Raw genomic sequence first — 18,625 nt, forward strand, 5'->3', positions numbered from 1 at the left:
CCCAGGGACGCTGCTTTGAGCAGCACGGGCTGTGAGCGGTTAACGCGCGGAGCCGGAGCGCTCGAGGTTGCCCGGCTCCTGGAAGCACATGGTCTCCAGCAGGCACTTGGATGCTGTGTCTGGTTGGAAAAAATGTGACTAGAATAGATGGAGACTTGCTCAGTCACATGATGCGACCCTCTTACCGCGAGCAATGCTGTCGCTGCTGGAAGGAAAATTCACAGCATGCCTCCACCATTATTTGCGCTTTCTAAAAATAGCCGGCATGATCAGTTCATGCCCTAAAGATGGCTGGTGGAAGATTCGGAGAAAAATGTGGGAAGCAGTTTGGATGCAGGAAGAGGGGACTTGCCCGCAGACGTGACGCGAGGTCACRCGTCTCTGCTGCCACGCCGCTGTTGCTGTTTGCAGGCTCTCCGCGGCGCAGCCGCTGGCCTTGCTGTGCTGCACTTGGAGGGGGCTGAATGCGCCAAAGGATCATTTACAACCAGGAAGACAAGGTGTTAGGAGGGTGCCGCTGGCCTCGCTCAGTGTGTTTGTGCACATTGCTTCATTTTATTCCAGCCAGAGGTCCAGCCTGCAGGGTGCTGCTCTGCGACACGCAGGAGCAGGATTTGGCGGGGTCACGCCGGCTCCACCACGCCAGTCCCTTGTGCGCTTTCGAAGAGGTGGTTTCCGCAGTTACAGTTCACAAAACAGATAAACCTTGCAGATGCCACTGCAACATGTGGTGGACACTCCTTTCGAATGGGGCTCTCGGGGGGTTAGGTCAGGAATGGTTTTGTTTCTAAATACCTATCAGATTTAGTTAGCTAAGTCCGGGGCAGTTCTAGGTGTGAAGAGCTACAAATTACAGGTGCTTGGTGGACTTAAAAATAAAATGCTAGTGGAGCTTGTATTCTCCCCAGGGCTAAGCATGAGGAGAAAAGTTGTACAGGACTGTATTCCTAAACCTCAGTTCTACCTAAATTTCATATAGGTGCATAAATTTCTTGCTGGATGAAGCCATTTCTCCTATCATGAAACATTTTCCCTAAGTGAGAAAAGCTTGTTCATCTAAAAAGTTTATTCTCTTCTGTTCAGCAAATATCTTCCTTTAAACCAATAGTGCTTATCCCCAGACTTACCTATAAAGCTGTTCATGCTCTTGAACACTTGCGACGTACCCAGCTTGCACTTACTTTGCCTAGGGTTTGGGCTGTTTGGGATTCCCGCAGGGTGCTAATTGCGCTCTGGAGGGAAGGGGCTAACTGCATGCAGTAGCTACACACGATAAGTATTAATACCTCCCTGAAACATCTGTGTTTCCTAATGTTATGTGACATTGATACTTAGATATTCTACTTATATAAATTACAGTTTACTAACAAGGAAATTAGGAGGACATACCTTTTCCTTATGAGCAGCTATAGATTATCTAAAGCCAAAATTATTCAAAAAAGATTACGCAAATTCCACATGCTTTGGACCACAAACATCCTGTTTTGGCTTAGACAAGCTCCCAACATAACTGAATGAGCAGAAAAAGGAATTTATTCTGGAGTATTTTACAGAAGTACAATAGATTATCTATTTTGTCTTAATTTCATAATGTTTTAAAGCCATTCGCACAAACAATTACAACAAAACAGCCAATATGAAAGGATTCTCTGAAATGATCAAGGATATTTTCAGCTTGGTCTTATTTTTTTCCATTGAAGTCAAGCATGTGACATTGGTCAAACATTTGTCACATTTAACAGCATTTAGAAATGAATAGTGGAAGAGTTTTGAGCCCTTAATGCCAAACACAACTCAGTAGACTGGTCTTTCGGAGCAACCACAGGTTAATGATTATATATTCGTTATAACACTATTTAGTTATACTACTACCAAGCATAATAACATGTCAAAGTCAGACCAGTGCAATACTTTGAAACACCATTTCCCAAAGAAGTACAACAAAAGCCATCAAAGAGTTAGCAAACATGCAGGCATTTGTTATCTACTCGATTTTATCTGTATAGAGGGAAGAACCAGAAATCTGAGATGAACTAATTTATTTCTAGGTAAACGTCTCATCAACATTTGCTTATAAAGCTATTATACATTTAACTAGATTTTTACCAATTTGAAGCTTTCCTTTAGATCCATTAGAATTTGGCAAGAATATTCAATCACTGAGCCATGAAAATCACCTATTGAGCCAAGCAGAAGGGAAAACTCATTAAATTATGCCGTATCTAGAACGCACGCACAGAACACCTTAACTTACCTCCCAACATGTTAATAGGTCCTAATCTGAAACAAGAGGCTGGTGTTTACACACTTTCCAGTGTTACTCAAAATACATACTTTTGATATTACTCATTTAAGAGCACAGAAAACTCATCTTTGGATAAAGTGGAGTGAATCTGAACACCTTGATATGGAAGGGAAATGCAGAATGAAAGAAGGTAATTCATGACATTACATCTTCCTTCAAGAGTGGAATGCTACAAGGAAAAGCAAATCAAGAAAAGATAAAAAAAAAAAAATTAAATATATTGCATGTCACAAACCTAAGGGCACTACATAGTTATAAATGTATTCCAGCCAGGAATATGAGAATAACTACATGTGCCTATGCAACACTATTTAACAATTTTAAGATCCACTCATAGCATTTATAGGATATATATTTACCTTGCAAAAGAGAAAAGGGCTGCCACCTGCATCACCAGTGATTACATTGGTAAGTCATGTGAACTTAAATATCATAATTATAAATATAAACTTATTAACAAGAGTCAGGTGAAAGGAAGGTCATTACAAGCAAAATCTACTCCTTACAAAAATGCATGGGTATTTGAGTTTAGTGAAACTTGCTGAAAATTAACAGGTAGTTACCAAATGAAAGCTCATTTAATTAATAAATATATACATAATTAAATATAAATACCAAAGGCAAAATTGAACTGGAAAACAAACAAACAAACAAACAAAGCCAACTTCTAGATAGCTATGGAAGTGTAAAGCAAGTGAGAGAACCACAGAGCCAAGGTTTCTGAAGGGAATGAGCTGGGGAGCTACTGAGGAATTCCTTTGCCTGACTGGCAAGATTTCCTCTTCACAGGCCTAAGCTTAGGATCAAAGAGGACACCAAGATATGAGAGGATCCTGCAGCTACACAATAAAGAAGAATCAACAACTCTTTGGTTACAGTTCTTTATCCCTGAATGAACTTGTGAGCAGTCAACAGAAAAACAGTGAATATTTTTGCTACAATGAATATATTAGTAGAATACAGGGACACACCTAATTCAAGTAACTATAAAAACTTCTAAGTAAATTCTCATGAGCAGATTGGATAAACAGCTTTAAAAATCTGAGGGATTTTTTTGCTTCGTTCATCCTTTTCCAGTTTCCATTACAGTACTCTCATATTTTAGTGAGGATGACCTACTTTAATGTAACAGAGAAGAAAAGAGTTTCTAATATTATGTCAGACTATCATATCATGATTATAAGCTAGGATAGGCAACTATGCAAAACTTCTTAGAAGCCATTGAATGTTTTATACAAGGTCAAAGCTACAGAATTAAAGTTATTACAGCAAGTTATTCAGTTATTAACCTCTACAACCCTGACAGAAATAGACACTGAAAACTCAGTTAAATCCGCAAATAATTGGTTACTGCAATTTTGTGTTCTTAAAAATACAGAGAGAAATTCTAACTTTCTGGTCACCGCAAATGCTACATCTCAATTCAAAGCCAGAATACTTACAATGTTAAATTATTCAGTACGTATAATTTAAGGTAAGTCAATTTTGTATATTTAAAAGACAAAAAAAATCAAAAAAAAATATTACTCAACGTGATCCTTGGCAATTCTATTCAGGTTTTAATAATACATATTTAGTAACTGTCATCAATAGAGTCAAAAGTAGTGAAAAACTTCAACAGTGACAATCCAATATGCCTATTAGTTCTGGAATAAGGATAAGTGATTTATCATTCATTCCCATACAGCAGGAATGAGAAAAAACAAAAGGCCCATTCAGCAGATACTCCCAGACACCAGCTGCAAAAGTGTCATATATTTGTACACCAATATTTATGGGGAATGTTTTTAGTTCTTACTGAGAAAATTTAACTAATGTCTTACTCCTCATTTTTGCCAGGAGTTTTTTGCTGCAAGAATGCAGCAGAACAGGAAAGTCTTTTCTTCCATTGGCCCAACAGACATCATGGGGTTATTTTACACTCCAGACTGATAGCGTTGCAGAAGATTAAAGCTAAATATAACAAAAGGGGCTACAGGAACAATAAATTGTAAACAGGAATCCCAAGCGGCCGTCATGCTGCACGTCAGTTCACGTTTGTTAGCACTACTGCAAAAGGCTTTTCCAGATTCTGCAATGCAACATTACATTAAAAGCTACATAGAGGTACTTTAAAGCAAACTTCATCAGCAAGCAGAATTAGTATGTATTTTAAACTCAGAACCTAGGAAGAATGTGCAAAACTATTAGTAAAAAACCCCCTCTTTATTTGTGTTTGATATGCAACTTACCAAAACAGATACAGAAACTGAAGAGGATAATGTAGGACCACATCTGCAAGAGTCGCATACAGTGAACAAACCACACACCTGGCACTGCAGATAGTGCTGTGCAATAAGCCAACTGCACAGACGCTAGTCAGAAATTACAAAAAGCTAGCACCTGTCTAAGTTACAAGTTTCGCCTGTAATGCTGGTTTCCYCTTTGAAACTCGGACTTTGTCATCCATTTCACGGGTGTGGTGCTTACTTGGCAACCACCATTTCTTGGCTACAAGAGCCTGGCATGCAAACTCATGCGTGCAGTCCAAGCCCACGTAATTATTTTATCATCCTTAGGGAGCTGGATCCCTGCATGCTCTGACAAGATCGGTTGCCAATACAGTCTTATCTGAATTACTTGTTTTGCCCAGTTCTTCTAGTTCATTCAGCTACTGAAGAACAACTCTCTGGAGCTCAGAGCTGCTTCCCTTTTACAGTGGGCCAATTCATCAATAACTTGGTTAATATTCTCAACACAAAGTGTGATCTAAAAATTATACATGTAGGAAAATCAGACAGTTGTTTCCTGTTCCATTTCATTTTCCAGTGGCAATCAAACGAACACAAGAATTGGTAAGAATTAGTAAGGAATGTAACTAAACCCTCAGTTAGAATACATGGCAAAATCTGAAACTTTTGTTAAATTCTTCCTAGGAAATTTAAAAAGAATACCTTCTGTTCATTTGTCCATCTTTTAAAAAGGCCATAGAATCAGTCAATCAGTCTTAGAAATTTGGGATTCCCTTCAGCTCTCCCCTGGTTCTGGTTTAACTGCCTGATTTTAAACTTGGTTCTACAAAAACACACTCAAGAGAAGCTTGGAAGCCTCTAAGCCCAGGTGTGGGTGAGCACTCCACGTTTGCAGGCACCCAGCTGCTCCGCAGGCTGGTCGCAGGTCTCTTGCTCTTGAATCCATCAGTTGCAAACATCACCAGGAAGGTCCGCTTGAGGGGCCAGTTTGCAGCCATACTCCAATAGTTCCCTGAGAACTTCAGTACTCTGCTGTGGGGGTTTTGTACAGTTTTAGGAAAGACAACCGTTTAAGACTGACATTATTATAGTGAAACATCCCCATTAAATCCTGAAATATATCGAGCACACTAGTGACACCCCGTGGCATCCTACTGAACCCTCAAGCAGAAAAGGGACGCAGTTTGACATTATCTTCCTCCAGCACCAGTGCCTACCTTCACTTGACATAGCAGGCCCCAATTAGGTGCTGCTTCTGTACCAACTTTGACATGCATATCTTTAAATAACAACGGTAACCAGATGAATAATTACTATGGGAATGGTGAAGAGGTCTCAAATTCCCATATAATTTTAAAGGGCCTTTGAATGTATAATTCACACGATTTTAGATTATTCACCCAGACAGTGAATATGATGCTTCCTGGCTGTAGTGCATTTAAATTGTTAATCACTTCAAGCAAGAACTTCAGAATTTCATTCAGCTTGCAAGTTATCCACAACACGAATCATAAAATCTGTCATAAGGTAACAATCTTAGATCTCTCATTTACCTCACAGAATAAAACTTTGATTACTACCATCATAGCTTGCCATCCCAACAGTTGCGAAGTGTAATGGAGGAATTACCTGTGACAAGAACAGTTCTTCAAAAATCAGTAAATTCATATTTATTTACTTATGCCTTTGAAACATAAGGTACTTGAACCTCAATTCAAGAGAATACTTTCAAAAATCATGCCACCAGATAACAGACCTCAACACGTAGACACTGTGCATCCTCCTCTGCCCTGAATGTACCAGAAACACAGACTTCTTGCTCTAGCAGTAGATAAGTTCTCATGTGATCTTATCCAAGTTTTTATTTTTTAGGTGACTGCATTAATTCATTTTATGTTATGGACATAAAACAAATTCTTTTGCAATCATTACCTCTCATGATTCATTGACAAATTAATGACATAAGCCATTAGTTTAAGTTGGTCTAAAATAACTAATTATATACTCAAAAACGTGCATGACTATAATTGGATGTATAGACAATTCTTGAGTGCTGCCAAAAAGCTGCTTGAAAATTATGCTCTTACATTTCTAAACAAATATTTGTTTGTTTTCAAGTTCTACCCAAAAATGAAAATGACACAGGTCCAGAAAATAACTGCTATTTTCATGGACTTACTACTGCAAATTATAAAGGCTGAATTCTCCCCCCATCCCCCTTTTTTTCTTTAGAATACACTTCCAGCACTTTCCCAGAGCTTGAAGTGACGGTTATACAATGACCACTATCTTTAACAGTCATAATTAGAAATTCCAACAAAGTCCCAAAGTTTCTTCAGAAGATATCACCTCTGATTTTTTACTTAAAACAAAAATACTGTACAGTTGTGTTAACTTTCTAGATTTACATGGTAGGATGGTCAGTCACCTGGCTGTACAATTTAGCAAAGGCTGCTAATATATTTTTAAAAATATTGTATCACGTTATTTTCCCAAATAATTTTTCTGAAACTTTTGAATGTTTTTTCTAAAACTCAATGGAAAATTAACAAGTACTATCCAGTTTTCTTCACTGAGACATACTGTGAGCAAGTAACTGTACCATCAGGGTGAATTAAGAAATAGCAAGAAAGTAAACAGCAAATAGGTGATAATATAACAAATGTTAAAGAGATATTTTACTGCTAAATCATAGCTCCAGTTAAAGTAAACATGAACACACTAATACTATGTATGCAATAGGTGACATTGCTGGTTCCTGTTTAAAAAAAAAAAAAAAAAAGATCACCAGCAGAGATTCACTGTAATTTGTTATTTGGTAAAACTCCCCCTCTTTTCATTAGGAGACATTTTTACAATGAGTCTGAAGATAAAGGACATATTCAGCATCCCTTAAAGTTTTGTGTGAGAGAGAAGAGGCTCTAAATTTGAGTTTTGATCCCAAATTCAAGACTCAAGTAACCTCATTTTAAAGGCGGAGCAATATAGGCCAGGTTCTACCTTTAACGCAYAGTCTGGCAGGTATTCGGTGCCGTTCATACAGCTTACCCCACGCAACGCCAGCCACCCATCAGTCAGGACAGTACCGTCCTTTATGTGACTGCACATTGAACATAATCCAGAAAGAAGTGTGAGGAGGCTTTTAACACAGATACATTTCCCAGTCATGTTCATCTAAAAGAGACACAAACAATTATATGAGCACAACTTACAAGGGCAGCTTCAAAACAAGTGGGAAGAAGAAGTAACAGAGCAGAGCAGCTGGTTAAACTAGTGCTCTTCCAAAAGAAATGCTTGCCAAACTACGATATGGCACCTTTGTCTTGTATAAAACTTTTACAAGTATGAATGGTGGCTCCTCTTTACTGTATTTTAGAAATTCATGCAGCACTACAGGAACATAAAAGTTCATTCTTATCCATCCCACAATTCTTCCAGGAAAAGGTGTGTTTTTTTCTCAGGGGGAACCCCAGAAGAACCAGAAAAGCTTTAATGCTAAGCGCCACACCAGTTAATACAAAATCCCAATTAGCGGATTTAATTTTGCTATGATCCAAGAAAATTAACAGTGTAAAACCTCTTATGGTGGCACAAAACTTTACCAAAAGCCAGATGAAGGGTCTCTGAGCATAAGTTACACATTACAACTTTGGGGGGAAGTTACGAGTCTCAGATGGGGGCAAAACCCTCCAAATTGACAGTTATGCATCCCATGTGGCTCATGGCCACATAGATCAGCTTGGTGATCCAATTGGAGGCTAGTTGCATGGAAAAGATTATCAGCATTTCATTAGATAAGCAAGGTGATCTCATACACCATACTGTCACATGACTCTACAATTAAAGGCTGGGAACACACAATCAGGGACAAGTTTATGGTCACTTACTTTTTGACTGAGTGACATTATTTTTATGTTAGCTGTGAAACAATACCCTAAATCACATACACAATAATCTGTAATGCTCACTTATGGAGGCAGGGGTGAAGACTACTGTAAGCAAGTCCTCCTGTATTGCACACGTGTCCACGGTACCAGCAGTTCTTTGATCACTAACCATAAAATAGAAAAACCCTGTCTTCCTTGTCTAAGTAAAGTTTCATTCTAATAGAGGCATTTGTATACTTTATAGTTACTGTTTTAAAAACTACTTGAACTCTCTCCAGCTGCAAAAAGCAGTCCCTGTTTGTTGGTCTCTTATGCTATTTATAGGAAGGTCACTTCAGAAGAGCAGCTACAACTTCAAAGTTCACTGCATGCCACTTCCAAATAACCAGCAATCAACTGCTAAATCATCTCATATGTTCAGAACCTATTTAAATGCAAATCCGATGCCACGCTGTCCCCTGTGCAAACAGCCACATCATAAGAAAGCAGCTGTTTTATATTTTGTCAGAGGACCAACCCAGCCTACGCGTACACTTGAAGCAGGCAGAACAAGGAAGAGTCATGMAAGGTTAGGCAAACAAAAACACAACACAACTACAATGACTTTTAGTAGCTGGCATTCATATGCTTCTCCAGAACTAATACATTTCACAACCATGGGCACAAAAGTAAAATTCCACTACAGATCACCCTTATGCCCTGATTTCACATCTGAGACTAACAATATGAATATCAAATGCTCTGACTCAAATATATTTCAGACTGAATACACAGTTTTATTTTCCATTTGATGCAGAGCAATAGGGTATGTATATATCTAAATAAAAAGGTAATAGAAGAGGACTGACTGATTTAGATACCTAGATTTTCCTATTCAACGATATGATGTTCTTACCTGCCATGACCCTGAATTCTGGAAATCATTTCACAAAACTTAATCTCATGAACACAGAGGAAATCCTTGATGACTAATTTCCACTTAGCACCATTCGGATTAACTTCCAGTTTTGCACACCTTCCCTGGTAACTTGTATTTTAGCAGTTCCACATATGTCATATGTAAAAGCATGCATCTCCCTTCGTGAGCCAGACAGACATTTGAAAGCTGGTACCACAATATTGACCATCTTTCTTATAAATGGAGATAATATTAGATACAACACACTCATGAAGCTCACATACAATAAATATATACCCTTGTTTAATAGTTTCTGTGCATGAAACCAGAAAAAATTTTTTTGTTTGTCTTCAAGAACAAAAATACTTGCTTCAAAGAGTACAATGACAAAAGACAGGCAAAGGACCAAATATTCTATAACACATTTTCACAAATTAAGTTTCTCTCAGCTGTTTCCATAGACAACATTTCTCATAATCCTCAACTAACACAGATTATGACACAAGTCTGACACCTAGGATTGAGTGCAACAATCCAGTTCTTCCTAAGGCAGTTCGACTAGCTCTGCCACAAACAGACTGTGAAACTGCTGCATCCATGCAGTTCACTCTTTGCTCACTAAAGCTTATCAACTGATGTAAAGTGGAACAAGACTGATCTCAAGTAACACCTTTTGAGCAAACTTCCATTATTCAAATTCATAGGAGATAAGTATAACTAAGTATCATTAAAACATATAACTAAATGACAATAAGAGCAAGTACATCTGTAGGATGCATTTTTATAAAATGCTTCTTAGTTATTAGAGGTACAATGTAACATAAGAGCATAATTTATAAAACAGATAAATGAGCCTAACCCCAACTATACACACAAATTTTGATCAAATCCTGAATTCACACTAGCAACCAATAAAACAGAATTTGTCCCCTAATTTAGGGAGTTATGTTTTTGTACTCTATCAAATTTTGTAATTTTTTTAGTTCAAACAAAAAAAAACAACAAAGAAGGTGAGTAGCTTCCCATTTCTTTGCTTACAAAACATTGCTATTTCTACTTAACATTTTGTTCTTCAAATCACAGTAATTTAGTGTCATTCTAAGATCCTGTACCAAATATTTGTATTATAATTTTTCCCAGATTCTGCAGGGCTTGAATTATGCTAGTCTAAACTCAAATTAGCCAGGTACATCTGTATTAATATCCATTCTGTTTTACCTATTCATTTCAAAGCCAAAATTTTGACCATAGACTTAAAACCTGTTAGGAATCTGCTGGATATGTGATAATTATATATCTGGTATCTTTTGAGTCTTGTTTGGTCCAGTTCAGTCTCTCTCTTTCCATTCAATGTTGTCAACTGCTTTCACTTTTTTTTTTTTTTTTTAATGAGAAGCCAGAACTAAATCAAGCAGTAAATAATCCAGTGCTGTCTTCATCAGGTATAGTAACATGTGGTCAAAAAACTAATTTACTGAAAAGAAAGCCTGTTTCTTCCAACTTTCTTTCCAAAGATCAAAGCATCACATAATCAAAATTTGTTGTTCACCTGAACCCAACAAAACTTCTCTCAGGGTACTTTCTCCAATAATTAGCATGATTTCATTATCACCCCACTTATGTACCACAGTTCAAGAAAATTTGCACAACCTGCAAAACTTAAAAGCTCTTGAGACTACTATCAATGATAAAAGTATATCTTTCATAACATCTGTGAAAAACTGTTTTTTCTAGACAATTCTGTATTTTTAGTTAGAGCTAACAATATTTTCCTACCACCATGGTTTTCCAGTTCTTCTCTGTAAATATGAATTTTGGTAATACTAAGTATACAGAGGAGCAACACACGTCATGACCAAAGCATTGTTTCTTTGACTTTCACAAATAAAAGAGGTTACAAAACATCTTCTAAAGCAAGATAAATTATTAGAACTATGTAGATCTTGAATATACGTATGTCCAAAGTTTTCAAATATTCGAAGATTTCAAGATACCTCAGTTTCATCGTTACATATATCAGAACAGTTAATAAGTGTTGATGGAATACTGCAGGACAAAAGTATTTCCAAAGTGTGTATTTGCAACTAGTCTGTTCTCATTTACACACATAAATCTCAGAACAGAAAGAGTATGTGGTTCGGAAGGAAAGAAGCAGTGGAATCCAATGCGGTAAAAAAAAATCATGTTCAATGAAAACAGATTCTAATGCATATGCTGGAGATACAAATTCATAACACACAAAAAATCATAGCCATATTTATTGGTTGTGTAATTCCAAAGTCACTGCACAGAAACAAAGAATATTATATGTTTAAATATATACTCCATATAAAAGCACACACGTTGTGTATATGTACATACACTCAAGTGCCAACACACACACAGAGGTATATTTATATATAAATCCCAAATGATAGGAAGACATAATGGTGGCAATGCCGCATTCTTGGCTCTGAAGGACGAAACCTTAACAGCCTTCCCTCTTCCACCAACCACAGCTATTTAAACACCATGATACGCTTCCTTTTCCTGTTGTGCTTCCACCCATTTAGGAACACAGTCTGTCTTTAAATAGGCAACATTTTACATCTTCCCTTATTAGTAACTGCAGCTTTAAAAACAGCAAGTGCTAGGCGGTAAACTMTCACAAACCCCGTGCAATATCTTCACCGGAAATTGTTTTACCATACTGTAACTATTCCATAAAGTAGCTCTATAGAGTAAAAAGGAGGTGTTTTGCTTCAATATAGTTTACCTAAGAGTCATCCGGAAGGAATGAGTTTTCTTAAATGTGGAAAGCTTTCAGAAAAATAGTAGATGCAATTTTCTCTTTGTGTGAAGCTCTGAGAATTTGAATTGTAAGATTTCCCAGGCCTGAACAGAATAGGGAGAGGTAGCAAACCCCAAACCAGGACACTCTCTTTCAAACATTTGGAAAGGATTTGATCTGAATGGGTCCTAAGCGAAAACAAAATACGAGGCRGATGAAAGTCATTGTTCTCTCAAATAATCAGACACCCACCCTTTTATCAAATTTGAGAACTGATTGTTTTGCAAGGTGTGGGATGACTAGCACAGCAGCTCTCTAAATTACAATATAGGTTGGGGTTTTAGTGACTTCAGGGATACAGCTTAAAGAAGGGATGGATACTGGAGCTGTTCAGAGGCCACTCCAGCCAGGAGCAAGGGAGAGCCCAAACAGAGGTTAAGGCTCCCACAACACACTAAGGAGGCACCTCTGATCCTGTCTCAGCACAAGCCTGCTCTTCCTAGCTCTGTAGTTTATCAGGTATATATTTTGTCACCCCCTTTCCTTGCAAATCAGCTCCCAACAGGAAGCGTGTAGGGCACAACACAGGAAAAAAAGCTTGAAAGCCACTGTAAGTGTCTTCCACTCATTCACAGATGATAGACTATACCATGTTTCATGGCAAAAACAGGTTGGGGGAAAAAAAAGAAAAAAAGGTAAAAATCTTTCAGGTTCACTTTTCCTCAGAAAAGTGGACACCACCCCATTTCTTCCATTTGCAGCATTTCCTTTTCTCTGTTACAACAGATATCCTAAAAAACTGGATGACATTTTCTTCACTATTAAGGGATGACCCACTTGACTAGCTATAAAAAAAAGCAACTAAGACATAAAATCATAGCCTGGAATTTAAACAAAAAAGTAAGGGCAAGAACAAGTAAGCAAAGAATCTAAAAAACCAAAAGGGAACTTCTCAATGCACAAACATTTATCAGTCCCAAAATGAACATGGGAAGTGTTGCATTTCATTTAAAACATAAAGCACCATATCCTCTACTCTCAGTTAAAATTATGGTTAACTGTCATGATAATTTTGGTATTGTTAACACAACTGTTCCTTAGATGAAGAACTCTATCTGGATACAGACTATGCAGAAGTAAATGACAATACATATACAGCTAAAACATTAACAGTTTTCTTCAAGAAATGAAATTGTTTCCGGAAGCAAACACAATTTTGCCTTCTAGGTTTTACTTTTTTGTTGTATTTAGTCTGTTTGACAACTCTTACATATGGCATAACAAGGTTAATACTAAAAACATCTGTGCATGTGTAGGTAGATGACTTTTCACTAATTTAAAATACATCAGTAAATTGCATCCACTTTCTTTAAAGTACCTTAATGGGACACAAACACTAACAAATAAGCATTATATGACTTGAAAAAGTTAAGATTATAATGCAGGTAGGGAAAAATGTTGTTAGTCAATTATTCTTTTAAAATATTCAGGCTAACAAAACCCAAAATATTGGGTGAGGTCATGACATATTACTCAACTGGACATCTATGCACCATTTTTTCCAGACAGGTAAAAACATAAAATTAAAAAAGTGATAGAGTAAAATATTCTATTGTTATGCTCATGCAACATAAAATATAGTGTTTGATGGTTCACAGTGGTATGGCAGCATGCTTCTGTTGTGAAAAATAGAAGGAAAATTGATTTTTCTTCATAACAGGGGAATTATTCAGCACCTCAGGTTCATTAAGTATACTAAAGTTGGATGATAAATTGGAGCATAAGTGGGATTCCTCTAACCAAAGGCTTGGAGTTCAAGATGATTTAGCTGAACTTTTACATTTTTACCTATACAAGTTAAATAATCCCAATACTAAAAGCAAACCCTCCCTCTCCCCCCCGCCCCCGGTAAAGAAGTAGGTATTGACGGAAAAAATTCAGCTTCCGGTCTTCAAACCCCAGCCCCCTTTCAGCAGTCTGTCAACACTCCCTTTAGTTCATGTATGGGCAAGAAACGTTTCGCAGTGAGCCTGGACGGCGTTCAGGTCGATACAGCGAGCACAGAAGGGCCCGGCAGAGGCTCTGCCCGAGGACCCCGAAGCAAATCTGTGGCAACCATACACCTCCGCTAGCAAAGAGCTTTAAAGTCCACTTAAAAAGGGAGCAGCCCCAGCCCCACCGCGGCCGCCCCCCCGCCAGCCACCTCAGCCGCTACCGGACGCGGCCACCTCCCGCCCCCCGCGGAGGGGGCGGAGCAGGGCACCCGCCCGGCCACCACCGCGGCGCTGCTGCGCCTGCGCAGCCCCGTCCAAGGGAGCAGCCGGACCGCCCTCGTGGCCGCCGCGCCGGCCCCGCCGCGTCACGTGGCGCGGGTGCGCGGTCACGTGCCGCCGGGAGGGGGTGACGGTTGGGATGGCGGAAGCGGCGAGCGCCGTGTCCGCGCTGCGGCCGCGGCTGGCGGCGCTGGGCCGGCGGCTGGCGGCGCTGAAGGGAGCGGGCGGCGACGGTGAGGGGCCGCAGCGAGCGGGGGAACGAGCGGGCCCGCTCCGCCCTCCGCTGCCCTGGTGCTGCGCGGCTTCCCTCGGCCCGCCCCTGCTGCTGGGCGGTGGGGGCGCCGGCAGCCCCGTCCGCGGGGGCGCTGCGAGGGCCGCGCTTCGCCCTCCGCAGGGAAGGAGCCTTGCGCCGGGCAGCGCCTCCAGTGTTCTGTGCAGGCCTCCGTGCGGAGGCTGAGTCTTGAGGCCTTTCTCTGCGGCAGGGTGGTTGAGGCCTAAAGTTTATAACTGCAAAATAACAAGTAGCATTTTCCCTTTATGATTTCTTTGCAAATGAAGTGTTTGGAGTGATTTTTGAAGCATCAGACCATAACTATTAATGCCATGAGTTTGGTCATGTTATCAGTAGTCTAACAGGACAAGGYGCCTAAGTACTTTGTTATTCACTTGCTATTGTATGTATCACAAGGACGGATAAAAGCGTAGCAAGCAAGCAAGCAAGGCCGTTGCTGGGTGCTCTTCAGTGCTAAGAAAGCCTTGTATTTTTCCTTCAGATACTTTYTTAGTAAAGGGCTCTGCTACGCTGGAGAAATTGAAGGACCTCTGTGAAGAAGAGAAAGAAAAAGCATATCCTTCCAAGCTTTTGCAGCTTTATACACAGGTAGTATATTTAAAGAATTTGGAGCACTGCTTTAAGAAAATCCACTATGTAGGGTATAGGAGAGGGTAGGGTGTAATAAAGCGGGTAGAGCGGAAAAAAACCCTGTATTTTTGCTTTTTAGTGTGTGCAGTGATTACAGAACTTTCACAAAGTACGGGCCCACTTTTGTTCTGGATTAGATAGTAACCGAGAGTTGATAATTGTACAAGTATTGTACAAGTATTGTGAGGATAAAAAGGGTTCTGAGTTTGTTTATAATGAAGAGYCTAACAATATTTTTAACTTGTAACACTTTTGAAAATTAAATGTTAAAAATTATCTTTAAAATTGTAGTATTTTATAAACTCTAATGAGTTTGTATGTTATTGTATGCCACCATCTGATTATTTTGTTGGTAGTGTCTTTTACTTATGTTACTTATTTTTACTTATTTYATTTTTTTTACATCATGCATCTTCCTGTTTTCATAGGCTGTCCTAGATATTACATATTTTGAGGAAAACCAGCTTGTGGATGAAGATTTTCCAGAAGATTATTCCTTACAAAAAGTTAAAGAACTTATTTGTATTCTTTCAGAACCTGAAGACCTAGTGAAAGAATGCAACATAAATGAAGAAGTGAGTACTAACACTATTCAGTGAGAGAATTAATTATTTCATTGTTTAAAAATCAAAAATCTAAAACAGGATAGTGGCATTTGCATTTTTGATGAGCAAAATTTGAGATCCTTTGAAAAAATTCCAAGTCKTATTTATATTTAAGCAGTGGATTCCCAAATCATTGCCCATAAATCATTTTTCAAATAACTTACTGGATGCTCAGAATTTTTCTTGCTAACACTTCAGGATTTCAGATGCGTTCTGCTGTTTAAATCCAAAGTATTAGGCTTGTGTCTGTGACCATCACAATTAAGTATATCTTCTAAAGTTAGAGGATTAATACAACACTGTTTGCATGYGTCAGTGTGTATGTGTAGTTCAAATGGTTATTTTTGGCTTAGCACGTTTTATTGGGTTTTATTTTAGCCCACCAGCATCCTTGGCACAGAGTTATTTGAATGTCTTTACTGGAGAAAAGGAGCCCTGCTTTACATGTATTGTCACACTGTAAAAGAAAGGAGTGAATGGCTCAGGGAGAATATCGGCGTATTTGAAAAGGTAAAGGAGATTTCAAAAAAAAAAAAAAAAGTAATCTCATGAGCGTGTGAATGCCCATAAATACACTTTTCAGGTATGACTTTTTTTGAAGTACAGTGCCTTTTTTTTTTTCCTTTTAAATAACTGCTTTGGAAATTCATATCTGAAAGTATTTATGGCTTTAAATTGCTCAGAATTTGTCTAGTTTTTTTCTCTCTTTTTTTTAATTGTATTCAGTGTCTTAATGATGGAGTCCATTACTTGATGAAGATGCTTAGCTTTAGATGCCCTCTCCAGCTAGATGAAGATGTCTCATTTCAGGATAAAGACACAGCTAGATTACTCAGTGAAGGTAAAAAAAAAAAAAAAAAAAAAAGGGGGGGGTGTACAAAACACCCCAAATACCTTCCCCACTTTATAAAACCCTTTATTGTATATTTTTGTTATATCAGGTTGGACTTAATTGTATTCAAGAACTAACTTTTTAGAACAAAAAATATAATTAGGTTAGCAAGCAGTGGTGCTTTTCTGCCCTCCCAACTCTCCTTTCTTCTGACTTGCAGATTTTAGGAGGTGATAATGTTCATTTTCTCTGTCTTTGTAAGCACATCTGGGGAAGATGAACAACAGAGGCTGTCTGTGTTTTACATGCGATGTGCATGTTTTATAACCATCTGGTTTACAGCTAACAAATCTTAAAAGCATAAATATGACTACAATGGATGCTAAATGTTCTCATGTTGTATTCCTCTTTAGATCTAGGAGAAAACAGATATGATGAATTACTGGTTTCATACAGGTAGAAGGAGTACATTGTTTAGAGTAGGCAAAACTGTATATCGCTCTCTACTGTAGCTTTATGTAAGTTGTATTACTATAGTGCATTTCACCTGAGCATCTGAGGCTACATCAGCGTGATGCAAGTAATGTCACGCAGCAGGACTGGATTTTTAAAGTAAAACAGCTGGTGCTCAGGCCCACATGATACACTGCCAAAACTTACTCTAGTCTGGTCCTATGGAACGGATGCCTGCATGGGATGGAGCACCTTCTCATTTAGTTTTATCCAAAAGGGACCAAGGGGGGTTGCTTCAACTCTGTTCCAGAATGCAAAGCCAAGTTCAATAGCTGATTTTGTACATTTACTTGGTAGTTTTTGTTTTTTGTTTTGGGGGGATTTTTTTGAATGATCATGGACACTTAATATGGCTTTCTGTTTATTTAAATACTAAAGCTGCTGCGTCAACCTGAGTTAAGATGATGCTCAAGTAGCATCTTCCATGAGGCCTAAAATGTGGGAGGCACAGAAGTGTTATAAAGTAAATATGCATAATCATATCTGCACTTAATGGATTATAAAGAAATACAGAAAGATAAATATACAAACAATTTTTAGAAAATATCTATATATCAAGCTTAAAACTAAAGATTTTAACATTGTGAAAAAGCAAAATGGATGGAATAATGAGCAAGGCCTTTGATTCAGGTTCTCTTCTTGGTGGTATCAGTGCTCTAAGGGTTGGAATTTGTTCTCTGATATGCTTCCTTAATAGAAGGCATATATTGACTTTTTGAAAAATTCTTGCTGTGTTACTGAGAAAGATTTTTTTAAGTTAACAAGTCACATACATGTTTAACAAAAGAAGAATAAAGTACTTTATTTTTTGCAGGTATATTTAGTGATACCCGCTTACTGGCGATGATGTACAGTGGAGAAATGTGCTACTGGGGACTGAAACACTGTGGAGAAAGGAAGCAAAAAAGCCTTGAGACAACAGATCCAGGGTCTAGCAGATTGCAGAGTGCAGCACTGGATTTCCGAGAAGTGGGCAAAAATGTGTTAACAAAATACGTGGCAGTATGCGAAGGACCTTTAAAAGGACAAGGGTGGAACACAACAAGTGCAAAGCAAATGTTGTGTTGCTTCAGGAAATCCCACAACTGACGTTGGTGCTGTTGCGCTCTGAGGGGAAGCTCACTGCATGAAGAACAGGCCTAGGGAGGTGGTGTGCACTGACGTGAGGCAAAACACTACTCGCTCTCTGACTGTTCTTGTCAAAACGCGTATGCGGTTGTAAAAATACTGACGCCGAGACCCTCTGGCACGTAAGCCCTAGCCCAATAAAGCAGTATTTTTAGGAGGTTTAATAAAGAAGCGGCGAGCAGGCTCCCTGCGGCGGGGGCTGCGGCAGGTCTGTGCGCCGCGTAGCGGCGGGGCGCCGCGGTGCTGCAGGCGGCCGCGTCC

General features: G+C 38.8%; 2 protein-coding genes across 2 annotated transcripts in view; one reads left to right on the plus strand and one right to left on the minus strand.

Annotated features, from left to right (window-relative positions):
- Positions 1–481, minus strand: part of OXCT1 (3-oxoacid CoA-transferase 1) — an 81,259-nt gene extending 80,778 nt beyond the window's left edge. Inside the window, exon 1 of the mRNA XM_026058114.1 lies at positions 353–481. Coding sequence (XP_025913899.1) covers positions 353–481 — 129 coding nt within the window. The remainder of the gene's footprint in view (positions 1–352) is intronic.
- A 14,022-nt stretch (positions 482–14,503) lies between these two features.
- Positions 14,504–18,532, plus strand: CUNH5orf51 (chromosome unknown C5orf51 homolog). The gene is made up of 6 exons (XM_026058128.1): positions 14,504–14,597; positions 15,138–15,244; positions 15,715–15,861; positions 16,270–16,401; positions 16,618–16,732; positions 18,051–18,532. Exons 1-6 carry the CDS (start codon positions 14,504–14,506, stop codon positions 18,323–18,325), a joined length of 870 nt encoding a protein of 289 aa, XP_025913913.1. The 3' UTR covers positions 18,326–18,532.
- Positions 18,533–18,625: the final 93 nt, after the last annotated feature.

This window comes from Apteryx rowi, unplaced genomic scaffold (assembly GCF_003343035.1).
Source record: "Apteryx rowi isolate R43461 unplaced genomic scaffold, aptRow1 scaffold_143, whole genome shotgun sequence".
NCBI lineage: Eukaryota > Metazoa > Chordata > Aves > Apterygiformes > Apterygidae > Apteryx > Apteryx rowi.